The 22,649-nt window shown below is 41.1% G+C and overlaps 1 protein-coding gene across 1 annotated transcript in view; it reads right to left on the bottom strand.

Annotated features, from left to right (window-relative positions):
* SNTG1 (syntrophin gamma 1) overlaps positions 1-22,649 on the bottom strand; it is a 416,897-nt gene that overhangs the window by 116,550 nt on the left and 277,698 nt on the right. The window contains exons 4-5 of the mRNA XM_002692659.6: positions 19,564-19,698; positions 8,017-8,073 (exon numbers count right to left, since the gene is read on the bottom strand). Of these exons, the coding sequence (XP_002692705.3) occupies positions 8,017-8,073; positions 19,564-19,698 (192 nt within the window). The remainder of the gene's footprint in view (positions 1-8,016; positions 8,074-19,563; positions 19,699-22,649) is intronic.

Here is a 22,649-nt window from a genome sequence, read left to right as displayed (position 1 = left end):
CAGGCTGCTCTGTCCATGAGATTCTTCAGGCAAGAACACTGGAGTAGGTTACTTTGCCCTTCTCCAGGGGACCTTCCTAACCTAGGGATCAAATTTGTTTCCTACATTGAGGTAATATCTGTGCCTGGAATAATGATGCTTTCTTAAGCTTTGAAATGTTTGTTGAATGAATAAGTGAAACAATGAACTCTAGAGCTTTCTCAGACCTAAAATTTTTCACTCTTGAAAATACTTTGCAGAAAGATTTTGAGTAGAAACTAAGAAGGTGAACAATGGAATCAAAGGTGTATGGTTACAGATAGTTCCTAGAGATACTTCAAAAATGGGAAAAATTTTCAGAATACATCTCCATTTCTTAGAAGAAAATGCTGATTAAAACAAAGCATAGAGTGATGAAGTTTTATGTGACATAAAGAGAGAAAACAGACCCATCCAGATATGGTTCTGGTGTTGGGGGCAGAGGAGAACCCCAATGTATGTCACTCTAGGCCGGCAGCTGGTGTCATAGCACTTTCCTTCAGCTGTTCGTCTTCTCTCCTTGCAGTACTGAATTCAAAGGTTTTCTTGATGCTCAGGTGTTTAGCGCAGGCTACCATGGTAGGAGAGTGGGAAGTCTCTCCCAGGTTTGGTCTAGGGGTTCCAGTTTTCTGAGGGTCAACTCAGCTATCCATCCTTCTCTCAATACCTGAGACTTACAACTATCTTTTAATAATAAGGTGTAACTAACCCCTGTTTGGTCAACATTTTTCTTTTATATGTAAAATTGCTTCTGAAATTTCAATGATTTGAATCCAAAAGTGTTTTATTTTTACTATGTTTTTAATCAGACATTTGAGGCTCTGAGAGAATTTTAAAGCTAATTTAAGGAGATCACTTTATTAATTGATTAGAGAGAGATTTTTAAGACAAAACTCAGAAGATAAAATTGGAACTGAAGATCACTGTGCCTTCATTTATTTAATGAAATGTGAAAGCAGTCCAGCTTTATCAAAGTAAATTAGATTTAGCTCTGGACCTACTAAGGGAGATTCAAAACCTTCCAGACAGAAAGCAGATAACATGATTCACCCTGTTTACAATTGGTGACAGGCTTCACGTTGCACGTGGGATAAAAGCCAAGGTCCAGTGACCTCAGCCTCCCCTCTGCTTTATCCTGGACCTTTGTCCTCCTCCGCAAGCACGACCCCTTGGCCCCCAGTGCTTTTCCCCTTGACCCTTGGCCAGGTGTAAGGTTAAGACTCTGCTCACACACAGCCAGAGTCCTTCCATCAGCCTCTGTGCACATGCCCTGGGCCATGCCTGGGACCACATTTCTCTGCATGACACTTTGATCAGTGTCTCCTTTCCCTCTAGAATATGAAGGACCTGAGGTCAGGGCAGATTCCCTTCATCATCTTCTCCCCGACCTACCCTAAGGCCGGTCAGGCTGCAAGGCTTTTGGCCGTGGTTTATAGAAAGTAAATGAATTACTCGAGCTCGGTTGATCCAGGGTAAAATGAGATTAGAAAAAGTGAGGTGACAATCTAAATTGCATCCCAGAAAATATTAAAAAGTACGCCACTCAGTTTTGAGAGAGCCTTTTCACAAAGGATAATCAATTCTATAGCTAGTTCTATAGGTACCAGGATATAAGGCCTCAGTTAAAGCATTTTGAGCTTGAGACTATATAATGATTTTCTAGTATAACCATGAAATTCCACTAAGCCAAACTCAGTTATGTTTTTAATAACACTGGGAATCTTGCCAAGTAAATCCTTTCAACTCAACCTTTTCATTACAATCAATCAGTCATATTCTGGGCTCCAGAAAGAAAAAGATAATAGACTTCAACATCACAGATCCATTCAGAGAAAGGAGAATACTTGTAAACAGAAAATCACAGACAGTCAACAGGTCCAGGAGAAGCACCTAAAGGAACATCATTTTGAGAACATGGACAACGTTCTTATCCATCTGAATGCGGTGCTGACCTGCCAAAACCACTCAGCTTAGCTATGGCAAAGTTAATGGTCTTTCCCACATGATTTATGATTGCCTTCCTATGGAAATTCAGAATAGGGAATCTGTAGGGGCAGAGAGCAGACTGCTGGCTGCTCAGAGCTGAGACAGAGTTGGGGGCGGTGGCTGAAAGCTACGGGTTTCTTCTTCAGTTGATGAAACTGTTCTAAAACTGACTTAGTGAGGAGTGCACACATCTGTGAACATAATAAAAACCACTGACTTGTACATTTTAAGTTGGTAGATTGTATGGTATGTGAACTACAGCTCAATAAATTATTTAATTTAGAAAATCATCCTTTGAATGATAATTCATTGGTGGTTTTACCTGGCCCTTGGAACTAGTGCACACTCTCTATGCTGTGCTGAGTCGCTTCAGTCGGGTCCGACTCTGTGCGACCCCACAGACGGCAGCCCACCAGGCTCCCCCGTCCCTGGGATTCTCCAGGCAAGAACACTGGAGTGGGCTGCCGTTTCCTTCTCCAATGCAGGAAAGTGAAAACTGAAAGTGAAGTCGCTCAGTCGTGTCCGACTCTTAGCAACCCCATGGACTGCAGCCTACCAGGCTCCTCCATCCATGGGATTTTCCAGGCAAGAGTACTGGAGTGGGCTGCCATTGCCTTCTCCGGCACACTCTCTAACTGAGCTCAACTACCTGCCCTGTCACACTCCTGTTTCCGCAGCACAGAGGTATCCCTGTTGACACTGGTGGAGACAGAAGCCTCAGACTCAAAGAGTGAGAACCGGGCAAAGTGAGCAAATGAATGCAAATACGTGTGTGCTTGTAGCAACACTTGGTATCTACAGACTTTTGCCCTGAAATCACTAATAAATTAAAATGCAGACATTTATGACAATTACTATGAAGACGTGCATGTTTATTTGGTGAATCTGATACAATTAATCCCCAGTCCTTGATGTTAGGAAATTGTTTGCTTGCTGCTGGACATTTCAATCTGTTTATTTCAGTTGTAAGTAAACCAGAAGGCGAATAATTTAGAGAGGAAGCATTGTTGTTTTCAAATAGAGAGCATAGAGATTATTTCGTGCTGGTTGTACAGCTAGAGAGAATATTTATTGGGAGTCAAGACTCTGTCATCAGCTTTGATGGGGTTTATGTGCAGCTCTGTCTGTTATAACAAATGGTAAATAACCTAACCTCTTAATACTAAATCTTGTTGTCTATAGAGGTCCAACAACAGCTGTCTACTTTCTGGACACAGAATATATTTAGCTCAGAATCTGGCGGTTCAAGAGCGGTTAATAACTATTAGAAATTATTGTTTATAAAGGATAATTTTAATGGTAATAATACTTAGAATTTCACATTGCTGCAAAGTTCAAGATTTCAGATAGAAATCTTATCTTTGATCACAGACATTTCCTTGGTCCATCAACTTATTTAGGTAAGAAAAACTGAGTCTTTTGAAAAATACCCCATAAGACATCTTTCTAGTAATAATATTCAAAACACTCTTTCTCTAAAAGGTGATTATTTTAGTCACAATGACCAGAGGTATGATTTAATAATATGCAAATGGATGGTATTGCACTTTGAGAGATAAACAGAAAAAAAATTAAAGTCTGACAAGGTCAAGACGACAGCTTACTTTAAGGTGATTATATGGTGATTCTTAAAAGCAGAATGGGGAAAAATGCAAGGTTATTAGATCCCTGGGGGAGAAACACTGGTGATTATCGGGGATGTAATGTGGAGACCATTACGTTATTTTTAGAAATGTAAGTATCTGGATGGTGCAGATAAAAGAACCGGAAGATGCAGTAGGACTACTGGCAACCTGGACAGGAACCAGAGGCCACGTGAAGATCAGTGTGGACAGTGGGTGCCTGCAGAGAAGCCGAGGGTATAAACCAGGTGGATGCAGGAACCTGAGCCCTTCAGAAAAGTGGCTTCAGGCTGAGAACCCAGGAAAGTAGGTGATGGTAAGAGGAGAGTTAAGTGATTCTATGTCCAGCCTTTTATTGAAATCTAAAAATACAATTAGAAGAGCTTGGCATTTTACTGAGAGGCAAACAAAAACAAAAACTAATACAAGGGAAAAACACCCAAGTTTGTGACTTTTGAGAGATATTTTAATCAAGGAAGACTGTGAGACTTGGTAGCCGCCATGAAGAATTCCAAAGAACGGCCAGGAAAAAAGATCCTAAATTATAGCAGATATGGGAATGACCCTAAAAAGCAGTATGAGAGTGAAGATGATGTAAAAGGAAGGACAGGAGGCCAGAGGGCAAGAGGGTGCACCCCACACAAACCCTGGGGGCACTTCGCCGAGGGGGCAAGTCTCAGGCCTGCCGGTGGGCGCATTCCTCCCTGCTCTCAGCTCACCGTAGGGGCTGGGGGGTGAACTGTGTCTTGGAGATGCAGGGCCGGGCCAGGTGTAAACGCGTGCGCCCACACCTCCAGAGTTCATCCCACTGCACCCTGGGTCAGCCGCTTGACTTGTCGAGTTGGGAGATAAGCAAACAAATGGGCAATGTTAAAATACGAATTTTGCTTTTTAGCCAGAATACTTTCTTAAACTGCCCCTTACGTTTAATTCTCAGATGCAAAGGAAGTAATTCAAATAGATAATCACAGTAGGTTTACCCAATTTACAGGGTAAAGGAATTTGCATAAAATGTTGCCATTTAAAATAACTGAATGAATAAATAATTACATTTTGAAATACCTTAACAGAATGATAGCTTAAAATCTTTTTTTTTTTTTTTTTTAATGTAGGAAAGCAAGAGTCAGTGGTAAGTACTGAGAAACCTAAAGTAGAAAACCCTAAAAGGAAAGTTTTCAGGCTGAATGGACAATATTCTAAATAAAACATATTGATGTTTTTTATTTCTGGTTGGTCGGTTTGTCATAAGAATTATAAAATAATTTCATGTTTTTGTCAAATCTCTTAATATATGGCACCAATCACAATTCAAATATTGCTTCTGTAGCCTATATTTTCAATGGAAAATATATACTTATTTTATTTAGAAAATAACTATTACATGTATAAGAGTTTTGTTTGTGTGAAATAATGTAAATATTAAACTGAAATGATTTATTGGCAAAATTCTTAAGGTTTTAAGAATTGTCTAGGCTTAAATGTTATATTTCTTAATGTGTCTAGGCTTAAATGTGACTATTGACTATGCCAAAGCCTTTGACTGTGTGGATCACAATGAACTGAGAAATTCTGAAAGAGATGGGAATACCAGACCACCTGACTTGTCTCTTGAGAAACCTATATGCAGGTCAGGAAGCAACAGTTAGAACTGGGCATGAAACAACAGACTGGTTCCAAATAGGAAAAGGAGTACGTCAAGGCTATATATTGTCACCCTGCTTATTTAACTTATATGCAGAGTACATCATGAGAAAGGCTGGACTGGAAGAAACACAAGCTGGAATCAAGATTGCTGGGAGAAATATCAATAACCTCAGATATGCAGATGACACCACCCTTATGGCAGAAAATGAAGAGGAACTCAAAAGCCTCTTGATGAAAGTGAAAGTGGAGAGTGAAAAAGTTGGCTTAAAGCTCAACATTCAGAAAACAAAGATCATGGCATCTGGTCCCATTACTTCATGGGAAATAGATGGGGAAACAGTGTCAGACTTTATTTTCTTAGGCTCCAAAATCACTGCAGATGGTGACTGCAGCCATGAAATTAAAAGACGCTTACTCCTTGGAAGGAAAGTTATGACCAACCTAGATAGCATATTCAAAAGCAGAGACATTACTTTGCCAACAAAGGTCTGTCTAGTCAAGGCTATGGTTTTTCCTGTGGTCATGTATGGATGTGAGAGTTGGACTGTGAAGAAGGCTGAGTGCCGAAGAATTGATGCTTTTGAACTGTGGTGTTGGAGAAGACTCTTGAGAGTCCCTTGGACTGCAAGGAGATCCAACCAGTCCATTCTGAAGGAGATCAGCCCTGGGATTTCTTTGGAAGGAATGATGCTAAAGCTGAAACTCCAGTCTTTTGGCCACCTCATGCGAAGAGTTGACTCATTGGAAAAGACTCTGATGCTGGGAGGGATTGAGGGCAGGAGGAGAAGAGGAAGACAGAGGATGAGATGGCTAGATGGCATCACTGACTCGATGGACGTGAGTCTGAGTGAACTCCAGGAGTTGGTGATGGACAGGGAGGCCTGGCGTGCTGCGATTCATGGGGTCGCAAAGAAGACATGACTGAGCGACTGAACTGAACTGAACTGAACTGAAATGTGATAATTTCAGTAAAATGAGTAACACTACTTTTGGGTTTAACTCTAAATGGAAATTGAACAAAAAGAAGAACATTTCCATCCTGCACAGAATTCACACAGCTCCACTACCAGAAACATCAGTGCTGATGTCAGATGAAACCGCTGTCATGAATGGATTTCAGCCACATTCAGCTGTTGTTCTCTTTTCATGGACAACATCTTCAGTGGTACCTTTAGATCCTTCATGACAATCTCAATAAATATGGAAAAAAAAAAAACCAACATGAAAACTTGCCTCTGTTTATTCCCACTGCCTCATTTCCACACCTTATAATTTGTCCTACATCTCTTGTAGGCCTTAGTTGATGATAAAGTGAAAGTAAAAGATATATCTTAAAATTAACATTTTAGATAGAAATACTCTCATCGCTTGACAAGATCATGCCATTCCACACTGATCAGATTTTTGAGTCATTTTCATAATGTAACTAGAGCTGATGTTCACCAAGCTTAGAGTTCTACTTTCCAAGCATCTATACTTTGAGTTGTGTTAAAATTTCATGAAATGCACACCTGAGATATATGGCTTTCACCCCACTCAGGCAAAGTATCTAAACCAACAACCAAGATAAAGTTACATTCCGTTGATCTCTGCACAGATGTGGGTTTCTGAAGGGCATTTAAAATCACTGAGGTAATTTTTTTCAATATTTATGTAATTTTCCATCCTTTTAAAACATATACTTTGTTTCAATGATGTTAAATTGCAGATGTGTTGCATGTTTAATAATTAACAACATACAGGAAGAAAAACCCTTTAAAATTTGATAATGAATGAAACAGGAGAGAGATGGTCAATTTTAAAAATAATTCAGAAATTAAAACCTTGAGTCTTCCTGCATACTTGGCCTAGGACATGAGGTTTTCAATTTCTTAAACAAAAAAAAGAAAACTGAACAGAATAAAAAGACAACTGGAATCAAACCAATATTTAACTTATTATCGGACCTTATATGAACCTGACACACATCCTGGCTCCTTTCACTGACAACCCAGATTTTTCTGCTCTGACTGGTTACAAGATATGCACACTTGAAGACTGTACTTGAAATTCTAGATGAAACCACATAAAGAAAATTAATGAGCTGCATTCAACTTCAGGTAAGGTAAATCTCCCAAATGGGGCTTCCCTGGCAGCTCAGACGGTAGAGGATCTGCCTGCTGTGAAACAGACCTGGGTTCAATCCCTGGGTCAGGAAGATCCCCTGGAGGAGGGCATGGCAGCCCACTCTAGTATTCTTGCCTGGAGAATTCTGTGGACAGGGGAGCCTGGTGGACCACGATCCATGTGGCCACAAGAGTTGAACATGACTGAGCGACTCCAAAATACTTTTCTAAAATTTCTAAATCCAAAGGTGGCTAAGATTTTGAGAGCCTACTTATTTCACATCTCAGTGCAAATACTGAGAAGTTTTCTATAGGCACTCGTCTAATTAATTATCAATGAGCAAAAAGTTAAAGGGCTTTCCTGATGGTTCAGCAGTACAGAATCTGCCTGCAATGCAAGAGATACAGGAGATGCAGGTTTGATCCCTGGGTTGGGAAGATTCCCTGGAGAAGGAAATGGCAACCCACTCCAATGTTCTTGCCTGGAGAATCCCATGGACAGAGGAGCCTGGTGGGCTACAGTCCATGGGGTTGCAAAGAGTTGGACATGACAGCACACGCACAATAGCACAAAGAATTAAAGTTCACAGAAATGCAAGCATTAAGCACATGCTCTGCAGGATAGATGGAGAGACAGCTACCTTGATGCTCAGTCCAAATCCTCCCACAGCCTGTCTCCGAATGGTCACTGTTCTCTCCTGAAAGACAGGTTGTAAGAGTGGTTAGCACTTCCTGCCACTGCACCTGCACACCATCTTCCTTCTCTGGGTTTTGTGCTCACCCTTCAAGAAAAAGAACATTTTGTGACAGCATAAAGGCTCCAGATTTTGCAATAAGTGGAGTCTTTTGGAATTTTTAAATCAAAGTCTAACCACTTGTCATGATAAAAGGGACTGTAGTTTATTAAACTGCTAACCTCTCAAAAGTTAACTTCTTTCAATGCCTTTTTTGGACATAGTTTGGAATCTGAGCTTTAAAACCTCTTTTCATTACCATGAATGTGTTGTCTAATAACACAATTTTTGTTACAGAAAAACAGCTTAGTGTCTGTGGTGAGTATGGTCTCCATCACTGAGTCATACTGTTCATGGAGACTGGAGCACACGGCTGCGGCCTGCCACGCTGCAGCACATTAGTGCTCCGTGATCTGGGGTTGAAACTGAATAAACCATGTTCACAATGACTGCTTGCTGGGAAGAGGAATGGATTTTACAATTAACTGACAGTCATACTGGGATTATGACAGTGGGATTAATCCATTTTCAAAAGCAGCTCTGTTCTGCCTTCCACAATATAACCAATCATTCAGTCACCAGCATATGACACTTAAAAATAAAAAAGAGTCACGTTTGGACAAATCCTTTAGTTTACAATAAAAAAAGACATCAATATTACTGTTTCATGGTGTTCCTCTCTACAAAATACATATTCTCCTGGCATGCTAAAGGGTTGAGAGCTTTTATATACAAGCTTCTCCATTTACTTATAACCTTCTCATCTTCCTGAGCCTTCCCCTACCCAGGAAGGTTTACACTCCACCCATCTCCCCTGGTACCTGGGCAGATGTCTGTTTTCTGGTCCCTGCATGTCCACAAACTCCCAGTTTATTTGGCTACATTAGCCACTCCCCTAACTAACAGTCACCTAAGATGTCCCACCTGCAGTGGTTTAGAAAATATATCTTAAATCAATTTTATCATTTTAAGGGCAATATAAAATATATTTAACAAAACTAGTTCTTATATTACTTTATGTGGATTTCCTTCTGAATAATGAAAAATTATTCTATACATTTAGAATCTAATCAATACTGATCCACACCATCACCAATAGCTGAGTCAGAGAAGCTCCAAGCCTGGAAGACTCAGAGGGACAAGCTGATTAAAGGTCAGCTTTATCCTCACCAAGCAGACACTGCTTCTCCAACACTGCTTGTCAAACTAAACCACAGTTCTTGGATAACAGAACCATTTTCTTCATTCTGTTTCTGAACAGAATAAATACTTGATCCCTTAAAACAGTATCAAAACCAAGGTTATGGTTAATTCAGACAACCCACATCAACTCTCAAAATACAAATTTCAAAATGTCAGAACAAACACATTTTCTGCCACTTTTTTTTAAATTGAAATATCATTGCTTTACAGAATTTTGTGGTTTTCTGTCATACATCAACAAGAATCAGCCATAGGTAGACCCATGTCCCCTCCCCCCGAAACTCCCTCCGATCTACATTCCCATCCCACCCTTCTAGGTTGTCACAAAGCCCCTGTTTGAGTTCCCTGAGTCATACAGCAAATTACTATTGGCTGTCTATTTTACATACGATACTGTAAATTTCCATGTTATTCCCTCCATACATCTCACCTACTCCCTTCTCCCCTCCCCCCATGTTCATAGGTCTGTTCTCTATGTCTGTTTCTCCACTGCTGCCCTAAAAATAAATTCATCTGTACTATCTTTCTAGATTCTATATGCATGCATTGGTATACAATATTTATCTTTCTCTTTCTGACTTACTTCACTCTGTATAATAGGCTCTAGGTTTGTCCACCTCACTAGAACTGACTCAAATGTGTTCTTTTTTATGGAGCAGTAGTATTCCATTGTATGTATGTACCACAGCTTCTTTATCCATTCATCTGTTGATGGACATCTAGGTTGCTTCCATGTTCTAGCTATTGTAAGTAGTGCTGCAATGAACACTGGGGTATATGTGTTTTGGGTTTTTTTTTTTTTTTTCAATTTTGGTTTCTCCAGGATACATGCCTAGTAGTGGAATTGCTGGGTCATATGGTGGTTTTACTCCTAGGTTTTTTTTTTTTAAGATTTCTCCATACCATTTTCCATAGTGGCTGTGTCAATTTACAGTCCCACCAGCAATGCAAGAGGGTTTCCTTATCTCCACACCCTCTCCAGCACTTGTTGTTTGTAGACTTTTTGATGATGGCCATTCTGACTGGTATGATGTGGTATCTCATTGTAGTTTTGATCTGCATTTTTCTAATAATGAGAGATGTTGAGTATCTTTTCATGTGTTTGTTAGCCATCTGTATGCCTTCTTTGGAGAAATGTCTGTTTAGGTCTTCTTCCCACTTTTTGATTGCATTGTTTGTATTTCTGATATTGAGTTGTATGAGCTGCTTGTATATTTTGGGAATTAATTCTTTGCCAGTTGTTTCCTTTGCTATAATTTTCTCCCATTCTGCGGGTTGTCTTTTCACCTTGTTTGTAGTTTCCTTTGCTGTGCAAAAGCTGTTAAGTTTTATTAGGTCCCATTTGTTTATTTTTGTTTTTATTTCCATTACTCTGGGAGGTGGGTCATAGCAGATCTTACTTTGATTTATGTCATAGAGTGTTCTGCCTATGGTTTCCTCTAAGAGTTTTATAGTTTCTGGTCTTACATTTAGGTCTTTAAGCCATTCTGAGTTTATCTTTATGTATGGCATTAGGAAGTGTTCTAATTTCATTCTTTTGCATGTAGCTTTCCAGTTTTCCCAGCACCATTTATTGAATGGGTTGTTTTTGACCTATTGTATATTCTTGCCTCCTTTGTCAAAAATAAGGTACCCATACATAGATGCATGGGTTTAATTCTGGGCTCTCTATCTTGTTCCATTTGTCTATATTTCTGTTTTTGTGCCAGTACCATACTGTCTTGATAACTGTATCTTTGTAGTATAGTCTGAAGTCAGGCAGGTTGATTCCTCTAGCTCCATTCCTCTTTCTCAAGACTGCTTTGGCTATTCAGAACCTTTTGTGTCTCCATACGAATTGTGAAATTTTTTTGTTTTAGTTCTGTGAAAAATTCCATTGGTAAATTGATAAGGCTTGCATTGAATACATAGCTTGCATTTGGTAGTATAGTCATTTTCACAATATTGATTCTTCCTATCCAGAAAGATGGAATATCTCTCCATCTATTTATATCATCTTTGATTTCTTTCATCGGTGTCTTATAATTTTCCCTATGCAGTTCTTTTGTCTGCTTAGGTAGGTTTATTCCTAGATATTTTATTCTTTCTGTTGCAATGGTGAATGGAATTGATAATGCATTTTTAACAGCAAGCAGCATCACCAGAAGTTTCAAGAATGTCTTGCACGACAATCATCGGACAGGAGGACAGCTTGGTGAGTGAGTTCTCCTGAGCAGTGGTGTGTGAAACCCGGCTTTTCTCTGAAACAATGGCAAGCATGCAAGTTACCAAAAGTCTGTGCAGGGCCTTATTCACTCTGTATGATGCCCTCCCATCTTTGGGGGAGCATATTTAGAACAGGTTCCAAATCAAATACAAAACTGCTGATGCAGAGAAGAGTCTGGAGGGACCAAAGAGTCAGCAGAACCCGCTGGAAATCTCAGAAGCAGCACTTATTTTAATGTTTTTTAAACACACAGGCACATGCACACGTGCAGAAGCAGCCAGCACCTTTGGATCTGCTGCCTCATTAGCTGACTACCAAGAAAGTGGGGAGACAGACAGGACAAATGACTTTGTGCCTTGAAGCCAAAACTTTAAATTGGTGCCTGCAGGCAGCAGGAGGCATGTAAAGGCAGACCGCTGTTTGAATGTCACCTGCCGACACTCCGTCCTAGTCTGTGTGCCACCTGAGCTGTGCCCCCGGCCCCTTCATACCCCCTCACGTGGGGGGTCTCCTTCCCGCCCCAACAGTCAAAGGAAAGAGAAACAGTGTTAATGGGTTGTTTCAGCTGCTCACCTCTAAAATCAGAGGCTACCTGGAAGTTAACTGGGAGCTGTATTTAGTTACCACAGCGTGAGTTTCATAAAGAAGTTGCCTAGCAACAAGCCACTGTCCTTTGGGAAACCAAGTATAATCGGTTATTTTATTTCTTAAAACACAAAATTGAGTCAGGAGCTCCGATGCACTCATACACATGAATAGCTTTCCTTTAATCTTTCTGTTCCTCACAGGACAAAAAGATGGAGCCCAACAGCAGTGCTGGCTTGTGTGAAGTTGTGTTGTGCACCTGAACCCATTCATGTTATGAAAAAGACATTGTGCTACCAAAAACATAATTATTTTCACCCCTGCTCTCGGAAAGATTATATTTGACATACTCTCCACATTTACTGTCTGAACTGCATGTGAATCAGTATGTACGTGTCACCAGAGAGAACACAGTGCTCTTATACACCCGAGGAATGGACATTTTCGAGACATGTAGTGAGAAGAGGAGGAAGTCATGAGAACGAGGCAGAAACTAGAAAGATTACAGTGAAGAAGTGGACTGATTTTGTGTGTTAGATGCAAAGAAGATATACAAGAAAGAAATAAGAAAAGTCGTGAGCTCTTTTTGACAATTCAAGAAAAATAACTAAACTTCACAAAAAGAATAATAACAAGACAGTCGCTTCTGATTACTAAAAACCTACTGTGTGCACACATGGGTCTATTAACACTCATGATGGTTTATTAAAATACACTGTGACCTCGACTGTCTTTTCCCACTAGTTTCCTGAGTTCTGAATCTATATCTTGCTCACAGTTGTATCCGTAGAATTTAGCATTGGGCCTAAATCAAAGTTAGATAATCATGTGCTAAGTGAATAAAGAGTTTCCCCCCCACATTTTCATTTCAAACACGTAATCATTGCAACAGCCCAGCTGCGTAGGCAGCATTGTCCCAATTAAGAGTGAGAAAATGCAAATGCAAATGCAAATGAATTGAAGTAACCTGGCCAAGATCCAACTCAGGATGGAAATAAAAGTTTCTCAGATTCTACTGTCTTTTCCATTACACAGCCCTGAGACGAAGTGGAAAAATAAGATGAAAGAAACAAAGATACTGAAAAACCTGGGTGTGCTCTGACAAAGGGAAAGAGTAGTTAGAAACACCATTCTCCCCTGAGATGGGGAACAAGGCAGGCACGGCCCTCACCACTGTCCTTCAACTTCATGCTGAAAGTTACAGGTAGTACAACACAGCAGTGACGGGAATGAAAAGTCTGTGGATTAGAGGGGAAAAAAGAAAATTGTCTTTGTTCTCTGTCTATGTAGAAAATGCCAAAGAATCAACAAAAATCCCATGGAACTAAAAGTAATTACAGCAAAGCCATAGGAGACAGAATTAATACACAAAATTTGACTGCTTTCCTGTATATCAGCCATGAGAACAGAAACTTGAGATTAAAATCACAATACCATTTATAGCAGCCCATTAAAAAGGGAATGTGTGTGCTTAATTGTTCAGTCGTGTCCAACTCTGTGACCTCTTGGACTGTGCAGTAGGACTTACAGCCCACCAGTTTCCTCCATCCACGAGGAATCTCCAGGCAAGAATACAGAAGTGGGTTGCCATGCCCTCCTCCAGGGGATCTTCCCAACCCAGGGATCGAACCCAGGTCTCCTGCATTGCAGGGGATTCTTAACCAGCAGAGCCACCAGGGAAGCCACAAAAGGGAATACGGTGGTGCAAATCTAACAAGTAAAGGTTTTCCTAGAGACTCAAATGGTAAAGGGTCTGCCTGCAATGCAGGAGACCTGGGTTTGATCCCTGGGTTGGGAAGATCCCCTGGAGAAGGGAATGGCAACCCACTCCAGTATTCTTGCCTAGAAAATCCTATGGATAGAAAAGCCTGGTGGGCTACAGTACATGGGGTCTCACAGAGTCAGACATAAGGTCACAAAGAGTCAGACACGACTGAACAACTAACCAACAAAGACGAAAAGTTTTCTAAGTGGAAAACTATAAACTCTGAGGAAAGAAATCAAAGATGAGGAAGGTAAAGAGAAATATTTTATATTTGTGGACCAGAAGACTCAACATTTTCAAGACACTGACTGATTCCACTTGATCTATGGAATCGATAAATCCTAATAAAACTCCAGCAAGCTGCCTGTGGGTATTGGAAACTGGCTCTCGGGTTTGTGTGGAGAGGACCCATAACAGCCATGTGATGCTGAAACAGAGGACAGAGCCAAAGGATCTGGGATCTCTGTCTCAGACCTGCTGTAAAACTGCAGGAATCAAGACGACACAGTGGCTTTGTTTTTTTTGAAGACTAAACATACAGATCAGCGGGATAGAACAGCAAGCCTCGAAGTTCAGGAGACAGATGATGGTGAGAGTTGTAAAACAACATGAATGTACTTAGTGCTGCTGAAATTTACAGTTGAATGTGGTTAAAATAGTATTTTCATATTATGTGAATTTTACCACAATAAAAAAAAATTTTTAAATAGTTCTTAAGAGCTATAATTCATGTACCTTTAGAGCAGCCACTTAAAAGTGCATAATTTAGTGGCTTTTAGTATCGTCTCTGCAATGGCACCCCACTCCAGTACTCTTGCCTGGCAAATCCCATGGACGGAGGAGCCTGGTGAGCTGCAGTCCATGAGGTCGCTAAGAGTCGAACACGACTGAGCGACTTCACTTTCACTTTTCACTTTCATGCATTGGAGAAGGAAATGGCAACCCACTCCAGGGTTCTTGCCTGGAGAATCCTAGGGACAGGGGAGCTTGGTGGGCTGCTGTGTATGGGGTCGCGCAGAGTTGGACACGACTGAAGTGATTTAGCTGCAGCAGCAGTATTGTCTCAGTTATGCATCCATCATCACAATCAATTTAAGAGCATTTGTCTTTTCAAAATGTTGCTGGAACCTATCACTCCTGATCCCCTCATTCTAATCTTCAGCATGCTAATCTATACCATATCTCCATGGAATTACCTGTTGTGGACATTTCACATTAATGAAAATGTACAGCATGTGGTCCTTTGTGTCTAGCTTCTCACTGAGATGCTTTTAGGTTTGTCCAGATTGTAGCATGTACCAACACTTTGTTTTCTAAGCTGCCAGCTAACATTCTGCTGTGTAGATACACCACAATCTATGTATCCATTCCTCCACCTCTGGGGTATTTATATGATTGGGCTACTATGACTCATGCTACTGTGAACATCCGTGGGCACATTTCTGTGTAGACATGTGAGCTCATTTCTCCTGAGTGTCCTCAAAGGAGTGATACTGGGAACTGCCGGCTGTTCCACCCCACAGACATTGCACATCCTTCCAGCAGGGTCTGAGGATCTCTGCTTCTCTGCACATTGAGGACCGCTTGCTCTTTTCTGTCTTTTTGATGATAAACATCTTAGTGGATATAAAGTGGACCTTGCTGTGGTCTTGATTTCCATTTCCTGGATGGCTGATGATGTCAAGCATTTCTTTTTCCTTATTGGCCATTTATAAATCTTGTTTGAAGAAAATCTCTGTTCAAATCCTTTGCTCATTTTTATTGCCCATTTCATTAATGAGTTGTAAGCTTCTGCCAGATTCTTGAAGGTTACTTAGGCATATATAGAAATCTGGGTTGCTGGTTCTTTCTCTTCAGTAGTTGAAAAACACTGTGCCACTTCCTTCTGGTTTCCATTGTTTCTGGGGTGGGGGAGGAAATCTACTATCATTTGAATTACTTTTCCCCTATTGCTAAAGAACAATATTATTTTCTTCTTGCTGCTTTTAAGTTTTTTTCTTTGTCTTTAGTTTTCAGGATTTGACTAAGATCTGTCTTGACACAAGTTTCTTGGGTTTATCCTTTTGAGATCTGTCCCACTTCTTTGATGTATAGGTTTATGTCTTTGGCAAAATTTGGGGAGTTTCAGCCACTATTTCTTCAAGCGCTGTTTGAGCTCAGATCTCCTTCTCTTTTTCTGGGACTCTTAGGACTTAAACGTTGGATTTTTCATTTTAAGCTCATGGGCCCATTAGTTTTTCAGATCAATTTCTCTCCTAAATTCAGAGAGGGTGATTCTTATTGTTCTGTCTTCAAGTTAACTGATCCTTTCCTCTGTCCTTTCCATTCTGCTGCTGAACCCATCCTCTGAGCTCTTATTTCAGCTGAATTTTCAGCTCTGCATTTTCCACTTGCCCTTTGCTGAGACTTTCTTTTTTTCTCACTTGTGTCAATGCTGTTGTAAGAAGGGTAAAACCATTTCATGACGGCTACCTTCCAGCTCTTGTTATAATTGTAACATCTGTGACATTTCAAGGTTGGCAGCTGTTGATTATCTTTTCTTATTTAAGGTGAGGGTTTCCTTGTTACTGCTGGTCCAGGCAGGAGTTCCAGCTGCTTCAGCACCCCCACCCCACGAGAGCCTGGCTGGGAGGCACAGGGCTGCCCCATGACTGCCCCTGGACAGACCTCCATGGAGGTCTCTGTCAAGGTGCTGAAGTAAATCTCAACCTTGCACAAGGCTACTTCTCTAGCAGGAAGGGGAGGAAAAACACATTTTTAAATATAAAATTTCTCTACCGGTAGTACAAAACAACTGATGGCATTAAAGGCTGAAAAAATATATATCTATATAATGTGTATGTTGTGTGTATGTGAGTGGCTTTTTGATGGGAAAAAGAGAGAAAAAAACCTAAGGCTTCACACCACTTTCACCCCAGATGAGCTGGTAAGAATCCACCCCCGGGACCTGCCATGTCTCTCCTTATCAAATTCCACAGACGGTGGACCTCACATCTGAATCCTGCATCCCAGCCCATCCCCCATGGAGTGAACACTGACTCACAGTGAAAGCCAGACATCAGTTTCTCCTGATGTCGACTTCAGGAAATGATGGTTTCACACGTGGGATTACTAACTGCACACTTTCTCCCACAGGGAAAACTAAAGGAAGTCGCCCAGTTTTGTTGATTCCAAGTCCTAATGATGTTCATTAGAACTCTGCTGCGGAGAAGGCAATGGCACCCCACTCCAGTACTCTTGTCTGGAAAATCCCATGGATGGAGGAGCCTGGTGGGCTGCAGCCCATGGGGTCATGAAGAGTTGGACACGACTGAGTGACTTCACTTTCACTTTTCACTTTCATGCATTGGAGAAGGAAATGGCAACACACTCCAGTGTTCTTGCCTGAAGAATCACAGGGATGGGGGAGCCTAGTGGGCTGTTGTCTATGGGGTCGCACAGAGTCCGAGCTGCTGCTGTTAAGTCACTTCAGTCGTGTCAGACTCTGTGCGAACCCATAGACAGCTACTGAGGTGCTAATTACATTGATGCTACATATCTGATAGTTCTGCCATATTTAGAATTTAATCTCCAAGAGTTTCTTGTCTGTTACTGGCAACCCCTTTGAAACGGGCATCTCTGAGATGAAATATGCAGCCATCTCATATTGATTTTAGTCTCATTTGCCTTCTAAAAATATATTGCCAACATTTAAAACTGACCTTGGCTAAATTTGATTTTCTTTCAGGGCAATGTTGAAGGAGATAATATCACGGGGATGGACATGGCTTCCTCTGGTTGAGGGGGCTGGTCACTCAGGAGGTACAGGGACAGAATAGTCCACTTCTGAGCACAAGGAAGGTGACTCTTTCTGTTAACTGAAGCATCACGTCTCCACCTGACAACTGCTATGTTCCATGATGATGTATGTAATATATGTGTATATATGTACCATTTTGATGTATGTAAAATATGTGTATATGTGTATATATGTAATGTATATGATATATGTAATATATTTTTCTGCCAAAAAATAAAGGAAAAGAAAGGGAGAAAAAAGGCAATGGGCCATTACTCTTTTATTAACTAAAAGAAAGAAAGGGTGACCCTATGGGAACAGTGTAATCAGCCTTGACAGCCAGACCCATGATTCAGGATGATATAAATGGTTTGTGACAAAGAACAGTTAACAGTCTGCAAAGCATCCATTGTCTTTAGTCAGCAGGAGATTATCGATTTAGGACCCAGTGTGACTCCCCGCAGGATGTTGGTGAGAAGTGAGGTGGAAGCTCAAATTCAGCATTATTCACCCCAACAAAACAGTCTGAAATAAGCCTGTGAATCAGCTACACAGTAAGTCTACCTGCTGAGTCACTACAGACATCCAGGGTACCCAGGAGTGGCCTGTGTGACACATGCTATGATGCTTCTCTGAGACCACACATGACAACACTGTTAAGATGATGTCTTTGATGTTATTACACAAGAATGATAAACTCTAAAACATCTAGTTTTATGATAAGAGTATTCTGTCACATTCAATTTAGTTTCACCTATTGAAAAGGGTCCGACAGGCCCACATGGAATCCCATGTGCTAAGCCCAGGTCACCAGGAACTTGACATTGACCACCCTGCAGTCCCAGCTTCCCCAGGATGGCCACTGGTTTAACCACTCAGCCTGGAACTCCCCTAGAATGACCCACATCCCCCACAGACCTTCTCTCTCCTCAGGAGGATGACCGTTACAGAAACAAGCCTTTCTTTGGGAACAGCTTACTTTTTCTGACCATTTCTCCCCATGAAAACCTCTTATTTTCTTTAGCTGACAGAACTCCTCCTAATTGCCAGATGGGTACTGCCCAATCCATGGACTGTAGCCCATCATGCTTTTCTGTCCATGGAATTCTCCAGGCAAGAACACTGGAGTGGGTTGTCATTTTCTACTCCAGGAGATCTTCGTGACCTGGGGATTGAACCTGCATCTCCTGCATTGCAGGTGGATTCTTTAACACTGTGCCACCAGGAAAGGCCTCATGAATCACTGAATAAAGCTCATGAGATCTTTAAATGTACTCAGGTGAGATTTTGTCATTGAACACCCCCCAGCCTGTCTCGAGAGCTGTACTTCAGTGAGGAGGCTGACCAGGGGGCTGTGAGATAATTAATGCTGGTCAAAGGCAGGACCAGCAGCAGGTTCCCGTGTCTGAGGGGACAGACAGACAGACAGAGCCTGCACGGCACCCAGCGTGACTCTGTGAGGTTCACAGAATCTCCCACCCACAAGCCCCAGGGAGAATTTGACATGCGTTCAGGGACCACTACCTAAACCCTTCTGCTTCCCAGAGACGCCCCCCTCTGAAGGCTCAGTGAGATGTAAGGTGAGTTCAGAGTGGAAACTGTCACGTGATGCTTCCACTTAGTCCTCGGGAAGGAAAGCTACAACCTGCTCCCTCATGATCACAAACACAAGTGTCCCTCCAGCCATACAGTGGCAACTTGGAGTCAACAGGACCCCGGGCTAGAGATGGGCCCCCATGTGTGTCTTTTACCCGGTACGAATCCATAAGCAAGGACGCTGCTTACAACACTATAGACAAAAATTACTGGCTCTGAAAGTAAAGGAAAAATATTAAGTATTTTCTGTGAATAGATGTTTTTATTCTTAACATGACAGGAAAAAGTGAGAAAACTTCAAGAGAGGGAAGAGATACTTACACCGGAATAGAAAGGCTCTCCAGAGACACATGTCACGTCCTGCTCCTGGATCATCAGGATATCCCTAGCCAGGTGCAGCCGCACTTTGAAGGGCTCCTGGTTACCATCCTGCAGCAAACAGATCCCCGTCTTTGTCTTCAGACCAAAAAAGAGCAAAACAGAGAAAGAATTATACTCAGTTCATAGACTATACTTTTATGGCCTTTTTAGCAAAACATCAAGAAAGCTAAAAGAAATGTAGTCAGATGAGCCTGAAACAAAATAGGTACAGAGAAAAGTATAACCATTTCACACCAAGCTGTTGTTCAGTTGCTAAGTTGTGTCCAACTCTTTACGACCCCATGGACTGCAGCACACCAGGCTACCCTGTCCTTAACCATCTCCCAGAGTTTCCTCAAATTCATGTTCATTGAGTCGGTCATGCCATTCAACCATATCATCCTCTGTCACCTTCTTCTCCTACCCTCAATCTTGATCAGCATCAGGGTCTTTTCCAAAAAGAGTCGGGTCTTTGCATCAGGTGGCCAAAGTATTGGAGCTACAGCTTCAGCATCAGTCCTTCCAATGAATATTCAGGGCTTATTTCCTTTAGGATTGACTGGCTTGATTTCCTTGCTGCTCAAGGGACTCTCAAGAGTCTTCTCCAGCACCACAGTTGGAAAGCATCAATTCTTCAGTGCTCAGCCTTCTTTATGGTTCAACTTTGACATCCATACATGACTACTGGAAAAACCATAGCTTTGACTATACAGGCCTTTTTCAGCAAAGTGATGTCTCTGCTTTTAATAACTGTCCAGGTTAATGAACATACCAGGTAGGCCTCATAGAGATCATATCAAAAAATACCCACGAAGATTTGGAAAGGAAGGATTATAGTTTATATGCTATATTTGAAAAATAGTGAGCATTTATTTAATATTTACAATCTACATAACTTTTTTTGTAATGGTTTTCATGAAATCCAGTTCACACAGTATATATTACAAAATTCAACCCCTTAAAGTGTTCAATTCGATGTTTTTAGTGGAGCAATACACAGCCGTTGTTATAACCAAGTTCTGACCATTTTCATTACATTGAAAAAACATCATATCCCCATGCCACCCCACCCCCATTGCATGCTCAGTCACTTCAGTCATGTCCAACTCTGTGACACCGTGGACTGTAAACCACCAGGCTTCCCTGTCCACGGGGTTCTCCAGGCAAGAACACTGGAGTGGATGTCCTTCCGCATGGGATCTTCCCGACCCAGGGATCAAACCTGTGTCTCTTATGTCTCCTGCACTGGCAAGTGAGTTCTTTACCACCAGCACTACCTTGAGCCATTCTTAATTTGGATAAAGGGATAGATACATAGAAATTTATTTTTATCCTTAGTAGTTAAGTATCATGAAATCCCAGGTAAATAATACAGGACTTTCTCTTGGAATATAAATTACACATGGATTATTAGGGGTTTGTTTCTTTAAGAGAATGTTCACAACATTGATGAGAATATACTGAGACACCGTGGCTTCTAGAGAGAATTTTCTGTAAACTGTTTATTCCATGTGGGATACACACCATTATGCCCTTTATTATACGTGGTTAGATTGGTCTGTAATTACTCTGTAAGTATTATAATGTCTTTTAAGGAAAAATAAACTTTTCCAGGAGTTGTGATGGTCCTAGTCCCTCCTCTGAGACCGCACAGCTGGGTCCCCATAAATCGTATCCATTAATCCCCCCAGAGCTCAGCTCAAGTGACAAAAGTATTGATATTTCAGCAAAAGCAAAATTTATTTTCTTTAATACAGAACACAAGTTTTGTACATTTTTCACAAGGCAAATTCTCTCATGCTTACAATGTGATCTTGGCCAGGGGCCGATATCAAACTGCCTGAAATGCTCAGGAGAAGGAGATGAAATCAAAGTCCAGGGAATTTAATTGGGTGTGTTTGATGTTTTTTCAGTGGACAGAACATTCCACACCATTCCCCTAGCAGAATCACGGACTAGCTGACACTCACAGATAAAGCTCTGCCTCAATTCCAGGAGGAGAGAGGGGCTTTTCCCTGAGACCCCATAAACACATTATTGTCTCACATCAAAGAGAGATTGAAGATCATCCAGGGAAAGCTTAAGGAACTAAAGCACAGCTCGGAGGTTTCTCTCATCACATTTCTGATGTGGTCACAGTTCCATCCACTCAAGCAACATGTGTGATGTCTCCTAATTACTGGAGAGTTGTCTGGAAAACAGAATGCTGACCTACAGCCGTGCTGGGCTCCTCAGAGGACAAGAGTGACGGGAGATAAAAAATGAGGCAGCTTCTATTAGAATGTAATATATGTACCATAACTATATATACCAATAAATTTCTATTTGGAGAAAATGACAAACTGAGAGATAATGAAGCTAACAATAAATTAACATTAAGATATATATTTCAATATAAATGCTATATATATTCTATTATGAAAATACAACTCATGGACATGAAATTACATTAAAAATCCCACAGATGCATTTGTTTTTCAAATACAATGTAACTCACAGAGAGTCAGACATGAATTATATGATAATCTCTGGTCTCAGAATATTCCTACCCATCCAAATATACAAATAAGGTGCAATATGATGTTTCAGCACTTGATACGGGAGAAATGTAGAGGAATTAATTATCTATTCATGAGCGAAGGCATGTGAGAGAAGGCTTTGTGGACAGAAAGAGGTGGATTGTCTTGAAAAAAATAAATTGAGAAAACAATAAGTAGAGAGGGCAAAAGTTATTTTATCCCAAAGGGGGAAATTTGAGTAAAAATATAGAAGCATGAGAATGCAGAGTCCATGTGATGGAGAACACAGCCCTGATGTGGAGCCCATGGAGTTTGACAGGAGCTGAACCAGAAGAAGTTTCAGGAGGTGGGGGGTGGTGGTGGGGGGGTGGGAGGCCAAGGTCCCTGTACCGTGTGCCCGGCAGGTAGGCACTGCACAGTGAAATGGTACACTTAGAGTAAGGTCTTATAAGTCTATTTCTTAGACCAGAGGAGAAGGTGGATGGGGACTGGGAAAATGAGAACAGTTACTGTTGGCAGAAACATAGA

The sequence above is a fragment of the Bos taurus genome, chromosome 14, assembly GCF_002263795.3.
Source record: "Bos taurus isolate L1 Dominette 01449 registration number 42190680 breed Hereford chromosome 14, ARS-UCD2.0, whole genome shotgun sequence".
In the NCBI taxonomy this organism is placed as follows: domain Eukaryota; kingdom Metazoa; phylum Chordata; class Mammalia; order Artiodactyla; family Bovidae; genus Bos; species Bos taurus.
Note: the sequence above shows the minus strand (reverse complement) of the source record. Positions and strands in the feature narration are given on the sequence as shown.